The 19,851-nt window shown below is 37.2% G+C and overlaps 2 protein-coding genes across 5 annotated transcripts in view; one reads left to right on the top strand and one right to left on the bottom strand.

The window, feature by feature from the left end:
* The window catches only part of CD36 (CD36 molecule (CD36 blood group)), a 77,116-nt gene extending 66,679 nt beyond the window's left edge, over window positions 1-10,437 (bottom strand). For all 4 annotated transcript variants that reach the window (XM_065835266.2, XM_065835276.2, XM_065835295.2 and 1 more), the window contains exons 1-2: window positions 10,300-10,437; window positions 1,267-1,378 (exon numbers count right to left, since the gene is read on the bottom strand). The gene's annotated coding sequence lies outside the window, so the exon portion shown is untranslated. The remainder of the gene's footprint in view (window positions 1-1,266; window positions 1,379-10,299) is intronic.
* Window positions 3,353-19,851, top strand: part of GNAT3 (G protein subunit alpha transducin 3) — a 36,417-nt gene continuing 19,918 nt past the window's right edge. Inside the window, exons 1-3 of the mRNA XM_065844247.2 lie at window positions 3,353-3,432; window positions 7,291-7,406; window positions 17,159-17,691. Of these exons, the coding sequence (XP_065700319.1) occupies window positions 17,574-17,691 (118 nt within the window). The 5' untranslated portion in view covers window positions 3,353-3,432; window positions 7,291-7,406; window positions 17,159-17,573. The remainder of the gene's footprint in view (window positions 3,433-7,290; window positions 7,407-17,158; window positions 17,692-19,851) is intronic.

The raw sequence follows: 19,851 nt of genomic DNA, 5'->3' as shown, positions 1-19,851 counted from the left end.
GTATCACTAATGGTCCAAACAGAAGTGAGATGGGACTGCTGTGGTTTTGGCAACTGAGATAAATGGGAGGTGGTCAGCATTGTCTGTCAGCCATGGAGGGGTACTGTAAGCTAAAACTCTTTTATCTTTCCTGCTGCCCCTTCTTCATAGTAAGAGAAATCCACTTAAGTGGGGCTGCTGAGGGAGCCACAGTCTAAAGAGTGTAAACTTACTCATTCTCCATCGTCTTCCCTTTTTCCACTGCTGTTTGGCTATGCCAGAGGCTCTAAGATAGATCTAACGGCAATGTAGATCCAGTATTCAGTGTTAACTCGATGGTGGTAAGCACCAGGTCTCTGTTTCAGATCCAGCAAGCATACAGGGCTCCAGGAAGCCTCCTGTCCACCCCTGGTTTAGCTTTGGATCCCTCCACTTCCTGGATGTAATGCCATGAAATTAAGGGACAGAAGCTTTAAAAATGATACAGGAAAGGAAACAATGCACAACTAACTAACTAACTAACTAACTAAATAAATAAATAGAAAGAAAAAGAAAATTTAAAAAGAAAGAACAAAGTGGTATGTACATTTCTACTGCATCTATACACTTGTGAAGGAACAAGGCAGCATAAGGTTCTGATTCATGAGACCAGCATGCGAGACTGGATAGAACAAATTTACAGCATTATGCTTCATAAGTATTGTCAAAATCTCTGAAAGTTTTTTTTGAAGACAAACATCTATTTATGCTTGTAAAGGTCTCACTAGTCAGTTAGTTGCCATCAGTGTAAGGAAACAGATTCTACTTCCCATGAGATGTCAGGGATCCTCTCATACATCACTAACAATGCTTTTATGCCTGGTGCTACCATAGTACTTAAATGCACTGAGTGAGTATCAGAGCTTTTTCTGTTTAGAACTGAGCAGAAATGCAATGCAAACCAGTCCATAACTGACAAAACTAGTGCTGCACTGTGGTTATCTTTCTGACTCTCTGCATAACACGAGACACGAGACATGAGATTTCCTTGAAATCTTGATCTAATAGCTCCATTCTTGCCAAACTCTCCCTCCAGGCTCTTAGAAACTGTCATAAATTAATTAAACAATTAGAGGTGGGAGGGAAGAAAAATTAGGAGCTATAAAATGCATGCATCACCATAAATATAAGGAAGATTCAGCCCACCATCTGTGTTTCTTATCACCACCTGAGCAATGTTTTTTTTATTTTATTAAATGCTCAACAAAGGAAGAAAACAGAGAGAAAATTGCTAAACAGTTTCCTTACCTTAATAGCTGTTTTGAAGGCTGAGAGACATCCTCAAAAAGCAAAACATTCTAGCGATTTCTGAAGTAAAGTTCCATTCATAGGTAATAAGGCTCACCCAAATTTATTGCTCCTATTATGAAAAACACACAGGATAAGATTCAGATCACCTACTTTGGTGCCAGTGATAAACACAAAGAGCATTTAAGAAGATTGAGATGAATAAAGAGAATATTCACTGTCCAGTATGGCGTAAACCTGAACCCCAGGTTCAGATGACATGTACATTTTATGCCATAAGGTCTTTCAAACTATCTTGACCAGAGTAGCCATAAAGGTTCCCACCTAACTGTCATCACAATTCAGACCCTTCTTCTGCTAATTTTAGCAGTTGGGAAGTGCTGGATAAAAAGAAAATAATAGATATTTCCGAATGCCGATTCACTATTGAGTACCCAATCACTAGCTTACAGAGCCATCTTACTTTATGATCATCTTAACATCATCTGTTCTTGGTGGAAAAGACCAAGCTAAATTTCACACTTGGCACCTCTTTGGAGAATTCAGCATCTCTCGTGGAGGTGACAGCTTCCTACCATTGACTGTATCAGAAACGCTGGTGCCCAACTTCAGCACTGTGACTCACTTCACAGGTCCAAGCAAGCCCTCCTATGCACTGGGGTGGCTAATTCAGGTGGTTAGTCTGTGTTTTGAATCTGGATCACATTAACAACTGCATACTGTGGTAACTAGGCACTCCTCACTTTTTCTGGAGGAATTTAATACATAGCTTTCCATTTCTTTGATACTCTGTTGTTCACTCTGATCTCCCCTTTGAGCCCTGGAGTCCCGTTCAGAGCAGTGTATGACCATGTGATTGGAGGCTGTAGGAAAAATACTCAGCCTAAAAAAAGTTTCTGAAACCCTTGTAATTTTCTTTAAAGTAAGTAAACAGCTATGTTTTAATCTGGCACACATCATTGAGGCATGTGCTATATTTCAGTGTAGCATTCAGGAAGGAAAGGGAAACTATCATGAGGATCTATGCAACTAGCCAGAAAGACTATTTGAGGAAGAAGAGGTCATTGAGCAAGCTAAATACGTGTAAAGGCACAAGAAGATTCGTGGAAATGAGGAGAGAAATCATCTTGAAACTAAATCTTCAGTTTTGTCCTAATTCTTATGAAGATATTACAAGTAATGAAAAGAAGTGGTACATAGGACATCAAAAACAGTCCCATTCTGTCTCTCTCTGGGTTAAATAGGGGTGGATTTATTGTACTGTAACAGTCTCGTAGAAATTAATCCCATTTGTTTCTATAAAACAAAGGGATTTCCATAACCTTCATATATAGCTTAAGTACCTTAAGTAGCTTAAGCTATAATGCTTAAGTACCAGTACAATTAGGAGGTTTTCATAAGATCTAATAGAAACCTTCTTTGTTATGAATTATGACTATGTTTTTTTCCTGACCTAAACATCTGATCTCCATTCTCCTCAAAATGCATGTTTGCTAATTTTAGGCTATCGTGACCACTTCCACACTGCATTTCCTTGTTAGGCTATTTTCCAAAGTTTACAAGAAATCTTTTTTTTTTTTTTTTTCACTACGACCATTATTTCCTTAAGCTCTTTTCTTTTTTTTTTTTCCTAATGCTTAATACAACTTTGCTTTGCTTTGTTACTTACTTTTAAACATCCTAACCCCTTTGTATATTCTTCATCACTTAATAATAGAAAAATGCATCTAAGCTGTGGAAACTACTACCAATAAAATAATTTCATGGTCATACTTTCAGATTCCATTTATTTCATTAGACAAATATGTCAGAAAAAAATTGCTGTATATTCCTTGTAAAGATTAGGGCGCAGGGGACATCTGTTGCTCATTGCATTCACGTGGTGTTTACTTATAAAGTGGTAAGGTGAATGTATACAACATTTTTGTCTAGAATGCCCCTGACACTTTCAATCAGAAAATGTGAAGAAGAAATAAGCTATTTCTAGACTTTTGCCTCTGTTTTGAGCTTCTGCACTTAGCTCTAAGAGCTGCTCTAAGGAGATGATTGAACCAAGCATGATCTCGTATGAAACTCCTTTTGTATTTCAGGAGTATAATGGTACCTCTGAGAAGAACTCTCCTGGACTACATTGACTACGATATTATCAGCTACCATTCCTTTCAGGTATGCCTGTTATGACAAACCTGAAACTTTAAGACAGACATATTCAGAACATGTTTGTATATCCACTTTCTTCTTTCCCTTAATATATATGGAGAAATGAGGCTTTCAATATTTTCCTGCCCCTAGAGCTACATATCTTTTTTTTTTTCCTTTTTTTTTCCCCATAGAATTTCCATGTACACCCACACAGAACCAAAACAATTCAGAACTTGGCCTGTAATAAAACAGATGTTTTTCTGTAATGGACTATAAGTCTGTGTAGCCAGACACACAGTAGCCAATTTTGTTTGCCTCTAAAGTTCATTTATACTTCTTTTTTCTACTAGAGAAAACAGTTCTGTATCATTTCTGTTGGTTTGGTGTTGTATGTTTTGTTTTGGTCTGGTTTTCCGTTTTGAAAGCCATGAGTTCTGAATGAATGTTTTAATATTCAGACTACAGGCTAACAAAACAGTCAAAATTATTTCCGAGATGGATTTCATTCTTAGTTATTAATTCGATATAACCTCTGAAATAAAAATGTCCTCTCAAAAGTGAGACCTAGATGTACGGTTAGACTATACAACTGATCTAGTAAAGTGAAGTTGAATGTGTTATCTTGCATGTTGAATAGGAAAAAAAAAATAAACACACCACCCCACACACAAAAGAGCTCTTGTCAGCACAAAGATGCATGTGACTGTTGTCACAGGGACACTCCCTGTCTTCCATTGTTCTTGATCACCATTTCCTCATTTTGTGTTCACAGATCAACCACTGGACTATTTTAATGAAATATGTGTTTCTATCCATAAAATTATTTCATCTTATCATTCCTATTCCAGTGTGTTGGAAATTATCACTAGCTTTGGCCATTTTCCAACTTCCTGTCAGTTTTCCAAACTTTTTGGGAGCCACTCATGAATTTCACGTGGACCTTTTGCCCAGGAGGTCTCAGTGTTTATCAGGATGTCTCCAGAGTGGCTGCCAGTAACCACTGCAAGAAACCTCCAGTAATGAGTCAAACATGTTCATGTGCTAAAGCCTGGAAAGGCTCCTAAATTCAAGATCTTTTTCACAGTGTTTTCTTAAAATGAGAAATTGAACTTTGACTCTTGGAGTCTCTCTGGACATTGATGCAATTGTCATGTGTCCAAAGACTTTGAGAAAAATAGTCCATCCTTAGCTTCTGCAGTGAAGAAATCTTTCACCAGATACTTGCATTAGAGAGGAACACTGTTCAAATTCTCCCTGGAGAATGGCTGAGTTTGGAGCAGAAAAGAAAAGCTGGAAGGTTCTCATGAAATATATGCTTCTGATGAGAACCATGCTCAGAAGAATCTTTTTGAGAATAACAGCGAGAACACTGGAGATGGAGACAGTAAAGGTTCCAGCATTCTTGCTGAAGATTTTCAACAGTGAAAGATAAGGTCTCTATACTATATGCTGCAAGTGTGAGAGGAAACTGAACTCTGGAAATGCCTGTTATTTTTCATTGTCTATGAAAAGAGCAGAAGGGCACTAGTTCAGATGTCGACTTGTACACTGAAGGCATCTTCAGACAGCTGCAACTCTTGTCAACAAATATGTTTCAACCTTGTAACAGCAGTGATAGAATGTAGTTTTATTAAGCACTCATTATTCTAATGAATTATTGATAACACACCACATGAATGTGAAAAATAAATTGTTATTTACAAATATTCATATTTGTTGCCTCTACACAAATGTGCATTTTTAAAATAATATGATGTAATCTAGAAACCTTGGGTTATTTTCATAGATACAAACTTGTATAAACAAGATGCTCAAAATGGTATCTTGGGCTATCAAATGTTGATAAAGTAAGAGGATCTTTCAGTTCTTTTTTGCATAGTGTTACATAATTAGAAATGCCCCTGGAGAATGTAATGACCATTTCCCAAAATACACACATGTCAGATATATATCCTCTTGTGTCTTCGGGTATGTCTCTCAGGGGTCTTTTAGAAGTTACATCTCTTCCTCTCACTCTTACAGTTCTCACGCAACTCATGACATTTTTAACTTTGGCCACTGTGACATCTCTGATATACCCCAAAAAAATGAAATAAAAAGGATGATATTGCCCACACTGTAGGTGTCTATTCACAATGGTTTATCATCTTTTCTCATTTGTTATTTGGTGTCCTTTCCCAAAAACTCTCCTCAGTCTTGGATCTTGGAAGCAGTAAGACATTTTTGCAGTTTACCCTCATTACATAGGATCACATGTTCCAAGAGGATGACACGGGGACGATGACAAGCAGGTGACTGATCAGCATGTTGGTCAAAAAATGCTGTTTGTGGAGACTGATGCAATCACAGACCAAACACACACTAATAATTTCGATAGAGTAGGAGGGAGCTCATCGTTACTTGGTCACTTCTGAATGAAGCATTTTTCCATGTGTTAACCTTGAGCATTCCCTACAAATCAGACAAGCAGATTATGAAATAAACTGGTGGGTAAACTAAGAAAATAGGCTGCTCTGCTTCTCGCTTATCACAGTTCGGGCTGTGACAGGAGTGGAAGGGAGCTGCAAGATGCCGTGACAGCACTGAAAAGACCACTTTGCTAAATAGTCTTTGTGCTCCTATGAGACACAGGTATAGGCTTCTTCACACATGTGGATCAGCATAGATTGTACTAAAATAAGAAGGATGCTGTCGCCAACTGAAGAGAAGTGCATTCTTGAAAGTGTGTGCCATTTATTGACTAATTTGCTCTGTTAAAGATATTAATGAAGCTTCAAGAAAAATAATGCTTCTACTGACCTTTTGTTTTGTAAGACTAGTACTATGCTAAAGGTAATCTTAATTCCAGGGATTTCAACAGATAGGGAGAGAGATGAGATGGCTATAACAAAGGTTAAAAAATCATGGTAGCTAAAGCCTCGTGGCAGCCAGCATCCTGACAGAAAGGATCTAGGGCAATACAATAATATTATGTTAGCATTAGATAGTACAGAGTGTTTAAAAAAGATGGGCCCAATTTCAAATTGAAATTACTTTGAAATTGGGTCCATCTTTTTAAAACACACGGGATACTGAAAAGACTTTCTCTAAAGTTTGGATCACACTTGTGATCTAAGTAAGTGAAACTTCCAGCTCTGACATCGCAGATTTGTGCGTATTGTGTATACAGAAAACAGCTCAGCCTGTTCTCACACTCTGACACTGGCTTAGGAAGCACAGGAAGGTGTAATGAAGGCTTTGAGAGTCAAGATCCAGAAAGGCTGATCATGAAACAACTTGTGAATACATTGTCCTTATCATCATGTCAGCTTCAGAACATATGACTTAGACCTCCAGATACCAAGACCAATTATCACAGTCTACCTCAATGCTGTATTAATAAACTGTCACAGCTTTCAAACCCAACAGGTTGCAAGTAATCTGCCTTTAGCTGTGCCAATTTTCTTTGGCAAGTCAAGTCTATGAGTTCTTCAGGGAATGTCATGAACACACCAAATTCTTTACCAGGATTGTCCTATTTACAAGCACAGACAATCCAGTTCTAGGATACTTGCCAGGCATTCTTGAACTTACTAATATAGCTACTGCCTATAAATTCAAGAGATTACTGAGTGTATGGGGCAAATACTGAGTGACAAGACTCATTTCTTTCTGTCACATGCCACAAAATAATCTAGGAGAGCTAATCGTCTGGAAAAGCAACCTGCATTGCCAAGCTATATGTGTAAGGAACGGTTTAACTATGAAGTGGAAAATCTGGAAAGATTGATATGATATGATATGATATGATATGATATGATATGATATGATATATGATATGATATGATATGATATGATAATATGAGGAGTTTGATCACAACTTCTTGGAATTTGACCCTGCAGTGTCTGCAGTTGAGAAGGACTTAGACACTGAGGAGGACCAAATGAAATCTAACACCCAAGCAGAGCACCACACTGAAGTACAAGGCGTGACTGCTCAGCTGGCAGGAACATGACAGGTATGTGACTTCCCTCCACAGAGCTGGAACCACATAGGGCAGTGCATGGGGTCCAGCCAACACTTCAACCCAGAGATGACTTTCCATCAGGGTGACTCTGGAGCAGCAGATGGCATGCAGATAAATAAAGAGCCTGACAGAGTTGTGTGACATATCAGTAACACAGGTTGCCAGCTGCATGCCACTTTAAAATAAGGTATGGACTCTACAGTGACTTCTGGAGGCGTCACTTTAAAATAAGGGATGGGCACTACAGTGACTTCTGGAGGAAAACTCACCCTGCAGCCCATGAAAGTACTACCACAACAGATTTAATAATAAATATGAAAACACAAAATCAATTACTGTGACAAAAAAAAACATTTGGGGCATGTGACACTAGAACATGGGATAACTCACGTTTTCCCACAGAGTATTGTAAATAGCTGCAGCCCTACCTTACAGAATCCCTAATGAGAAAAATACTCAAATGAACAAATGGGAAAACACAGTCTCTGTCCAAAGAACAGAGAGATTCTCTTCTGCACTTCAGTTAGCAATGGAATAGACAAAGCCAACTTTGAGACATGCTAAATGCTGGAAAGAGAAGAAACTAAGTAGAGAAATTTGTACAAAGCATCCGTAGATGCCAAGAGAACAAGACCTCAGGAGACTAGAAAGTAATTCTACTTGAAGATACAACCTTGAGAGTAAACCAAGAGGGATAGCATTTAATTCTGGAAATTATCGTGTGGTTTTGAGGAACAAAAATATCACTCTTGAAGGCGTAAACTAATGTGCTGCCTGAGGGTACAAAGGCGTTCCCCATCTCAATGTTACTCTATAATTACCAAATTAGTTTCACACTTCCTTTTAGGCAGACGAAGTTGGACACCACTGAACACAGAGACTCACTCCCAGTCGTGATCTGTTATGGAACACTTAGACACTATTGGCATTCACAAAATGTCCGGCTAGTCTTGTTGGCTAGTCTTGTAGGCTCTTTTATTTCCTTTGCACCTAAGTCCTGACCTCATTTCTTATGAGACCTGAGGATTCAGAGGTTTACTTTTTTTCCCATGTGGGTGGAGTTCTTAACATATGTGCTTAGGATCTCCTTTCCCAAATACTCAGGGGTTTGTGCTCATTCCATTCAGGACAGTAGTAAAAACACTTTGTTTTTGTTTTTCCTTCCCTCTCTTAGAACAGAACATTTTTGGGGTGGAGGTCGACCCAGCTCAGGAAGGAATGCTCAGCTTTTACATTCCCCTTTAAGCGGAGTAAGAGCTGAGAAAAATGGGATAATTTCTGTTTTCCCTTGAATTCTTCCCAGGACAATACACATTTTTCCAGGGGAAGTGTCAACTAGAGTTCTGTTAACTAGAACACTTCTTTATAACCAGAATGGAAGAATACTAAAACCATCACTAATTCTTACATTACCCAAAGAGTGAAAAGTCCCAGTATTTCCACCACATGCTGCATGTGTCAGGATGAGGTACGTCATGCTGCTGTCTCACAGTATTTCAGGATATCATCAAGAAGGAAAGCATTCTAGGAATCTTGGTTGAAGACACTTGAAAGTTAAGCAGATCTGACCACAGAAAACAATGTATAGGGCTCAACCAGAGGTTGATGATTACAAGCCACAAAGATGGTTACAAGCCACAAAGATACTGAGAGATAACTTTGCCTCTCTGGACAAATAACTTTCCTGCCAGAAGTTATACTCAGCAGGAGACAGAGTTTCCTGAGAATAATTTAAATATTATAGATAGATTTCCCTAGGAAATCTCTCTTTTGTCTTAGCACATTTTGCTGCCATGCTCTATTATATGAATCAATCAAGTCTAACAAAGTGGAAACTATCATTGAGAAATTTAATACCACCATGTTCTCTAAAAATCTACCAAAATAAGGATCTTATGTAGTTACCATTATGTCTTGGAGTGTGGATGGAAGAATATCATGCAACAGATGTTAGACAGTTTTCATAAGTATGTAGTATAAGAATCTATATAGTATAAAACAGATCTCTTCAGATGCAGTACATTATGTCAGCAGCGGAACAAACTTTTTTATAGGGTTTATTACAATATTGCAACAACTCTTATGGAAAATAAATTTTGTGGACACATTCTTTATGTAGCACAGTTCAATTCAGCTGATATCCCGGAAATCACTCCAAGCTCTGAAACTGCCTACTGATGTTCTCTTCAGTACTCAGAAATCAAATTTTATCCAGCCACTACACAGCTATGTTGCAGTACAGGGCTGTTCCTATTCTGCTGAAGGGACTGCAATCATAGGCTGGTTAGTTAGAACAAGTCTGCAAGATAAAAGGGAGGGAATACTAATCTGCTGGGAGAAATATCTTTTTGTCTTTTCCATATTTTTCCCCACATGTTAGTTTGACACCAAAAAGAAAGGTTAAAATGTTTGTTATTCAAGGAGTTCTACAAGTCAAATCAGAATTGTGTTTGCTTTTACTGTTCGTTCATTTCTGGCTGTACAAGGCACTGTGGGACTTGGCCAGTCTTAATAAATGGGTCTATTGGGAGTTGGAAACGTTCAGACTGGGATGTTGACAAAACCTTTCCCCATTGTTTTAAGCTTTTTTAATGTACAATGTTGACTGTTCACCTTGTACTAGAAACTAAATCCTTTTAGCAGAGACAGCAGACATCACCCGCTTTCTCACTAAGATTCCTTTTTTCTTTTTTTTTACCCCCAAAAAAATGAGATGCACCTTTTGCAGGATGCAGCTGGATTAAGCATCAGACACTCCAATGGGAAATACAGGTGAACCAGTTCAAAGACCTCAAATCATTTATTCATTGTAGTGCATTACATCTCACTGTTCTTAATTTTCTCGGGTGAATCAACAATAAGCCAGGAGAAAATTTAAACTCACCGTAGCAGAGAGAGCATTTGTTAATCTTTGTAGAAAGGTCAGACCCTGAGATATTTGCTGTCCTCAGTGCAGTTTGCAGCTCTTTTAAATGTATCACAGACATCCCATAAGTATGGTATGGAGTCAGAGTATCAGTTCAGTAGAGACTGAAGGGTTTGGGCTTCTTTTATAGCTTTGCACTGGATGGGGTTTTTTGTCACTGGTGAGCCAAATCTATACATCAAGTTTCAAACTTTCGGAATGACTAGTTCTTAAACAGAACATAACAGCTCAGCCACACGTCTGCTGTCACAAAATTGGCATAGGTTCACTGAGAACACAGCCTATGTTCAGCTTAAGTATTTGTAAACACGCCAAGATTATGTGAGTCTTATCTGGACCGATAGTCAGCCAGCAAGCCCCCACCCAGAACTCCAAAATCTTTGGTCACACAGTCACAAATTCCATTGCATCAGCAATTGTTGCAATTATAGAACTAATGATAATAAGTGTACTGCAGCTAGTACAGTTCATGTATCTTAGAGTGAGTCTGACACTGTCACACAAAGAGAAAAGAATTACTGGATACGTCAGTATTTTGGGAAAAAATCTGTTTGATGGGGTTGAAAATGTAACACCATTATTTTAAAAATGTTTTCTCTTGGCATTTGTAATGTTGTTTTTTTTTCCTTCTTCTACTTCCTTTTCACCTGTGTAAGCAGTAAAAATGAATGACTACCTCATTCCCTTTTCCTTTCTTGTATAACTAAATGGCTTTGCAAATATTACAGTGCTATTACTGTGATACTGCTATAGAGATAAGGGACAAGATTTACTGTTTTCTTCTGCTATTTGGTAAAGTTTCCTAGATAGAAGAAGACAAACTGAGGGGGGAGAAGGGAATCAGAAAATCTTAGACTGAACTCACTTTTTTATATTGAGTGCATAAAAAGGAAAGGGAAATATTACGAAGGATTCTTCTCCAAAATATGGAGATCTTATAAACGACAAAAAAAGGCAAGAAAATATGAAGTATTGAAAACTAGACATACAACTGTCTCAGCTGATATTAACCACATCATTTTTTTTCTCACCAATTATCAGTATACTAGTTATTCTTACTTGAATAAGGCCTTTTTCCGTAGCATGGAAAATAAAGATGATAGTTCATCACATAAACCTCCGGCATGGTATCTATAATGGTAAGTTCAGTTATGTGACCCTACTGAAACAGTTACGCTAGAGTTATTTTAATTTCTGAAAAATCATTATGAAAGGTATGTAGACCTGGTTTCATTTGGTTTTTTTTAATTGACACAAGAGGTTAAACAGCAGGATTCAACAATAAATGGAATCTGCAGTAAAAGAGATGATTACAGGCCATAGGACTACCAGAATCTTACCTTTCATGTAACAGAATATTTAAATCATCATGGAATCACGTAGTTTATACAGAAAAGACTTCACAACAGGCACATAATGGGAATATTAAAGAATTGCTAGATCATATACTTTGGTTACTCTGAATTCAATGCTCATCTGTTTTCACGAGGCCATACTTTCAACTGTGCTTGAAAAGACTCAAGGAACTTGTTAACTTTTTCCAGTAGCGAGTAGTGCTATTGCCCAAACACTGTATTTCGAATGTTCTTGCACGCTGCTCTGGATTAACATTAACTCTGGACAGTGCTCATTAGTGGTCGGTACGCTACAGGGCAGGGCTGCCTGTCAGACAGACCTCGACAAGCTAGAGGAATGAGCCAACTCATTAAACACAAGGACAAATGCAAATTTCTGCATCTGGAGTAGAATAACTCCATGAAACATTACAGTCTGGGAGACGACTAGAGAGAAAGTGGATTTGCACAAAAGGACCTGAATGGTGGACAGAAAGTTGAGTGTGAATAGCAATGCGCCCTTAGGCAAGGCCAGCCACATACTGGGTTGCCTTAAGAATACAGGTCAAAGGAACACTTCCACTGAGCAATCTTGAAGATACATCCGGAGAAATGTTTCTAGGTTTTGGACCACTAATTAAAAAAACAATTAAAAATAAAAAAGATCGTAATGAGCCAATGGAGATTAGAAGCCTGAAGCACATGGCAAGGATGGTGCTGGGTTTTCTCAGCCTGACTAAGGAGAGAATCTAACTGCAGGCCTCCCTTAAGAAAAAGGGAACCTGATAGAGCCAAACTCCGCTGAGAAAAGAGGCAGAAGTTACATCCTCCAGCAAAGGAAATTCCAACCACAGAAATGGAAAAAAAATCTTCACACTGAATGTTTAGGTGATGAAACAGGCGACATGGAGAGGCTGTGAAATTTTTGTCTTTGCATAGTTTAGAATTCAGCAATGCAAAGCCCTGAAAACTTTAACTTCGAACTGATTTCTGCTTTGAACTGAAAGTTGGACTAGAAACCAAGGGAAGTCACTTCCAACCTGAATTGTTCTATTATTTTCTTAGAGAAATCTCAGCTAGTTTTACCTTAACTTGAAGTTATGAAACTGGTCTGTGAGTTTCTAAGGCCTCAAGGAGTTTGACATGGTACTCTTTAATGTCTCTTTCTTAACGAACCTTCGTATTTTAATATAAAATCATTTCAGTAAAAGACTATTTTTGTGTATGTCTGGAGAAGGGGGAATTAGGAAAAGATGAGCCATCCTTGCTGATGCATGATGTATCTCAGGTATCACCTGTCTTTCATATCAATGTATTCTGTTTTGACCCTTCCAGCAGAGATATCTGAAGTATAAATGGATTTGCATTCCATAACATCTCAACCCCACTTTATTATTGTGTATATTCACAAACAGGACTACTGCTTATCCAAAACAGAACACAAGAGACCAACCTGTGAACTTGAATCACAACCATTAATTTCAATATATTCTCCTGCTGAGAAGACAGACAGTCCAGAGAGGGTTTTCGGATTTCATCTTATCTTACACATATAACTGAACAGTGGGTAGCAGCATGATAAGGTCTAAATATTCATCTCTCCATCAAATCTTGTGGCCAAGTTCTTAAAAGTAGTCCAAGGTCTGACTACCCTTGAGTCAAAAAGATTGAGCATGCCACATGTATGCATGGGCAGAACAGATGGCAGCAGCACCACAGGGTAAACCGAAGAACCTGGAGAACGTGCTGCCAGTGAACCTGGAAGGTCTGCTGATGAATATCAGAAATAATTCAGTCTCCTACTGTCATTTCTATAAACATTTACAGATGTATGAAGCTGGCTGGTAACATCAATTTGATGATTGTCACATTTGCTTGGCCTACATCAGATATCTCAGTGCCATAGTACAGTTGATACTGAGACTGATACATTTTCACTTTGACTTGAGATGTATGGATATGATTCTTAAGAGGAACGGGATACTTACTGGGACAAATGTTTGTGGGTTTCATGTCACACTCAAGTTTCAGCAGTTTCAGTTTCGTGACTGAGTCACAACATCTTGGAAGAGGACTGGAGTGGAAGGAGAATATCACTTGAGAAGCCCTCCATGGCCAAACAGCTACACAAAGATTCTCCACCTGTTACTGCTTGGCTAGATGGGCAGATCTCAAAGTCAAGCCTAACACCTCCTTCCAGGTCCATCTTATGTTCTTGTAAGTCCGAGAGATGAAAACCTCACAGAAGGATTAACATCCACCTGGTATATCATTTGCGGCAGTCCGCAATACAGCTCTTTGTGGTGATAGTACCAGAGATCCACAAATATTTCAGCCCCATGACCATGGTCGAGTACCAGAGGTAATAAACCTTGACTCTTAACAGGTTTCAAAAGCTCTGGCTTTATGTCACATTAATGCAGCTTGCCATGGATCCCAGTTAATACCAGTACTGACTGGGACCATATAAGGAATCCCTGTACCTACTTCGTTATGTCTCTAGAATACCTGTCATTCAGCAGATATATCTGCACATCAATAGGGAAAAAAAAGTCTAGATGGGCTTGTCAATGTTGCCAAAACCTTCTCATTTTTCATCAGTGTCAGTCCTCCAAATTTTATCAGGGAAAAGGGAAAACATTAGTTATACTGAAATGTGAAAAAAAAATGAACAGAATCCAGTCTGAACGGTTTGTAAATGCAAAGACTTAGGAAGCAGACAAGAGAGAAAGAAGGTGTGAATTTCCTAAGCTATCCCTATTTCTTTGACTGGGAACAGTATAGTACTTTCGGAAAAAACTGAAAATAAAAACCCAATTGAAAGACAGACTATTAGGAGAACAACCTACATTATTTGCCAAGCAAAAATCCTCAAACAGTATCTGTTTAATACAAGTTCCAAAACAAAAAAATGGAATTGGAATCCAGAACCCCAAATCCATGACTTCTGAACATATTGTTAAAGCCTTTCAGAAAGTCTCATACAACTTACAGCTCGTACTACTTATAACTCTTACAAGCTACAGACTGCCTTTGGAGTACACTCTATATTATCAGCACCACCTAGAGTGCATCATTGAAAACAACTCCAAAACCATAATATTATTTAAAAAGTGTGATTGTATTTCTGAAGAACATTTTCCAGACTTACTGTCTTTCAAACACTGTCATATCAAACATACGTGGCTGATACAATAGAAAAGACACAGTGAGAATCAATATTTTATTATTGCACCTAGAAGAAGCAGACAAAAGATACCACATTTTAGATTCAACTGAACCCTGTGAGGCAGTGTCTATTGCTTCTGGCTTTATCATGTTCAGCAAGTTCCTCAGACAGAATACAGTTAGTGATGATAATGATAATGATGATGATGATGATTATGACAACATGTGAAGCAGAACAGAATCCTGTTCATTCTCTTAAATCTGTTTTGACTCACCAGAGAAATAGAACAGATTGTTTTTTTCAGTAAAGTATTTAGGTAAAGGTTTGAAGGCAGAAGTGAGCAAACCAAATGGATAAGATACCATAGATATCATATGCTTATAAAGTAACTGTTTGTGTCTTTATGTCTTTATTCTGTTTACTTCCTGCTTGTATCTGACACCTACTTACTTAAAGCCAGCTCCTGTAGGTCCTCGAAACAGCAACAGAGGATGGTAGGAAACTTATACTATGGGATGCACACTTGATTTTCCATTGCTTCCCATCTAGGAAAAGTGATGTGAAGTTTTTTGTCTTGATTTATCTAAATTTAGTTTTTGAATGGCATAACTGAACAGCACCTATTTTATCATCACAGTATTCCAAAATTAAAATGCAAAATGAGTAGACTACTATATGCATAAAACAACTCAGTAGTGAAATGAGTCCTTCATCTGGAAACAACGTTCTTCTCCGTGATTTGTGACTTTATCAGTTAATTTGTAAATTCAGTTAGCATTCAGAAATGCTCAAACAGACTTACTTTTCAAAACCACCGAAATCCATAGCAGCACTGTACTTGCCTATGTTTCTGATAAACAGATACCTGCCATTGATATCACAATTCTGAAGCTGCTTGTTTTCATTTTTTAAACAAACCACTTGTTACTATGGTTGCATACATATCTTCTTACAGTCTATTTTAAAAAATAACCAAAGTAAGAATATAGGCTTAACAAAACAGAGTGTTTTCTTGCATTGTAAATGTATATGCAAAAAATTCAACTGTTAACAAGTACTGATTATTCATTTCCGGCAAAGTAGTGCAAGGAGACTGAAAACAGAGCTTCCTGCTCCACCGATTGAACACCATATACTGAAAAAGCTCAACTTCAGATCTTCATTGCAGTACGTGGTCTTAATTTTAAGTCTGAGAAGACAATGGGATGAACACAGCAAAGGACCTATCTTTTCTTAGAAGAGAGCTCTCTCCTGCTCTTATGGTACAGAACTTGTTAGTACCACTGATGATCTTTATTCCTTGTGCTCCCGTATTTCCCATTCAGTACCAGCTGACTTCCGGTTACATCTGGGGTCCACCTACTTCCGTGGTGGGAAAGCTGCTTTTCTATGCAACACGATGAATTAATTACTTTGCCTCCAACCCTATTCCTCATATATCTGCTGACCTAAAAAATATGTTTAATACCATTCAAACTGCTTATATTTCCCTTGAACATTATTTCCAGGCTAAATCTTTTAAGCTTACATACTGTGAAGTCAGAGTGATATACACTATTGCTAGTCAATAATTGTAAATTGTAATATTATTTTATTATTTCATCATTTTTATGTTTGTATGGTTTGCATAATTGAAATATATAATGAAGTGAATAAGTAAAATATTACAATTAATTCCAGTATGGCACACTAATAAGATATATTTTATTGAAATTCTTAATCTGAAGAGAAGAAACCAAAAAGAAAGTATTTTGGTTCTTTTAATCTTGATGGTAGTTCTACTCTTACCCACTACCACAATATTACAGTAGAGTATATTTTCTCAATACCACATGGTAAGCAATATTTCTACTGTATTGCATAAAATATTTCTATATTTCTATTGCACTATGAGAAACTAAGATGAAATTATTACATTAATGAGGAGAATCTGGCCTGTGTCCTTTCTTACACAAAAAAGTTATGGGGCTTTCAGCCAAAGCTAATAACTGCTAATAACATCATAGAAAAATGGAAAAGACTATGACATTTATCAAGGAATGGCTGCACAAAAGCATTCCAAAGACATTACAAATTGCAGTAAACTACCTGTTACCATTACAAGAAAATAAATGCACTTGCTATAATATGAAAATACAGCAAACATTTTGCATGTTAATTAACAATTGTAACAAAATATGCCTTAACTACATAAATCCAAATTCTGTCATTTTAAAATAAGGAATACGTACATTTAGAGCTATGACCACTGAGAAAGATGAAAAATAATTTACGTAAATGCTTCAAAGACACATAAACCTTTTTTTTGCTTCAGGGCACCAACGCTGATTCACAAGCTGAATTTTTTTTCCTTGAGCTGAGTTACTCTGAATTTCACTCTTTCAAGATATTCTGCACATTTCTTTGAAGCATGTGAAGCTGGAACCTGTCTGAAGCAAGACAGATCTATCTGGGCATTGGTTTTGCTCTTGAACGGATTATTTTAATTCTATGACCTCATAACAGCACATTTTCATGTCCTATATAAATCCTTCCCTGTAGCATCTCTGGATCATGTGACAGGTGAAAAGAGATCATTCACTCTGAAGGGACCATTTGATTTGAAGGCTAAACACAGACGTTGAATGGGATTTTTAAATTATCTTGAAGCACAGGCCTTCTGAATTAAAGCAACTAGTCTGATAAGAAGGAAATCAGCTGGACAAACAGAGGATTTTTAACACCTGAAGATGGGCCATGGAGCCAGTTCTGAGAGCAAGGAGTCGGCCAGGAGATCCAGAGAACTGGAAAAGAAACTCCAGGCAGATGCAGAGAGGGAAGCCAGGACAGTCAAACTACTCCTGTTGGGTAAATACAATAAAAATAATTGATAATGCTTTTCCACTGAGGAGTTATTTTCTTCTGGAATTACATTTCAGTACAGCGAATTTCCCACCTCTCAGTATTTTATTTGAAGAACAGAATCCTGTAATACATGTACAAAATGTTTTCTAGTTATCAACACTGTTTCATCAATCTACTAAGTCACATGTAACAGACTGGAAAGTGCCATGTCACTGCATATATTTAATTTTAAATATTATAAATACTTTGAAAATATTACAGAAATGAGAGCCTACTGTTGGAATAAATGTTATGATGCTTACTTGCATAGAATGTAGCATAGATGTACTTTTTTTCACGGATCTATATGCATTCATTTGCAGAACTAAGAGAGATAACTGGTTACATAGAAAATCCACAGGTGTCACAAGGTATTGGTATTGTTTACTTTCTAAACTGTTGCACTTCATTTTTTGCAGCAGCAGAAAGTGACTTAAAACAGCTTTTTTCAATGTATAAAAATGATATTGTGGAGAGTAGAATGGAAGGTAATGAAATTAAATGAATCCAGATGAATATTCTCAGAGACTGCTACTTCTAATCCACGCTATGATCAATTTATTAACAGCCAACATCTATAGCGGCAAAATAACTTTTTTTTTTTCTTGATACAGCTTTATTCTTCTCTCTTTTTCCCATGGCACTGCATAGCCTGCAAGAAATAGCCAAGACCATAATAAAACTGCCATTATCTTAATATTTTTCTTTTAACAGCATGATGACAGTTCACATTGGTTTAACCAAACAAATAGAAAACCAGCCTTTGGTCATTGAAATGTTTCTATTTTTCCTTCGTTGTAACCGCAATGCTTACAAATGCTTCTGAACTGACATTTATTCAGACTTAACTAGATCTGTTCAATAAAATAAATTGGCTTAACTCTATTGTTTTGTTTCTTATGCAAAAAGTTTATATCTACTGAGAGTCTAACTATTATTATTAATAAAGATATTAGAGAAAAACACAACCATGTAGATTTCTCAAATAATGTTAGGAAAGTAGCAGTTTGGTAAACTTCATGCACCATCAGTATTCAGATTGCAGTTTACAAAACTTTTCAGTACAGTGGAAAATATGAAGATTCCCTGTGCCACATTAATATAAAATACTGCATCTATTGAAACAAGCTTAAATTCACCAAGAAACAGAATAATCGTTTTAATCAAATGTTCAAAACCTTTCAGTACTTTCTATATGTTCTTACAAAAAGGAATTGATGTATGAGGTTAGAACCAGGATCCAACTACTCCAGCATCCTGTTTCTGACCTTGTCCAACACTGATACCTGAGGAAGATGTAAGAAATCCTTTAAGAGGAATTTATAGGATAAAGGGGAACTTTTAAGATAAAGAGGAATTTATAAGATAAAGAAGAATTTATAAGGTAAAGAGGTTCATGACATACTTTGATCTCCAAACCTTCGTGTCCTGGCAGGAGTACTGGAGGCTGTCTTACACTAGGATACAAACTAGATTAGCCCTCCCAGAAGACATGTATATATTTAGTATTAAGAACTTCACTTTTTGTGTTTCCCAATGTATATTATCAGGCTTTTTCTGACACTATTACTATCACATATTCAAAATCACTTCAGTAAAATACTTTGAGATTACTTGCAAGCTATGTGAGAAAGACTTATATGTTCAGATTTGAAATGAATGAACTAGTTCAGTTTCATCAGCTCTATAAGCACTCTTTTCATGAGACAAGATGATCATCAGAATCTGAAATACTTTTTCTGAAGTTTTCTTTATAGTGTACATTTCTATAATATCTTCCTTTATTGATGTCACACATGATAAAGATTCAAATTTGTTATGCTTTTTCTGACAAATCACAAGGAACCAAGGACTTGGTAAAAAAAGTAAGTTAGGAAAAAAGAAATAGACTTAACAGCTTGAATTTTCTTCTTGAAAAAGCAGGAGGTGAATGAAATGTAAATCTGTTTGGAGCCTATTACACAGCTAGAGTGAAAGTGTCTCTTGAACACCTGCAATCACAGCTGCTGAAGCACTGTATAGCCACTTCTATAGTCAACCAGTGAAATGGCCAGATAGGAGAGGATTAAATCTTCTATGTTCAGATCTGGGCCTGTTACCTTTCCATACCTCTGAAGTGATCTC

Source organism: Patagioenas fasciata, chromosome 1 (assembly GCF_037038585.1).
Source record: "Patagioenas fasciata isolate bPatFas1 chromosome 1, bPatFas1.hap1, whole genome shotgun sequence".
NCBI classification, from domain to species: domain Eukaryota; kingdom Metazoa; phylum Chordata; class Aves; order Columbiformes; family Columbidae; genus Patagioenas; species Patagioenas fasciata.
This window is presented reverse-complemented; position numbering and strand designations above follow the sequence as displayed.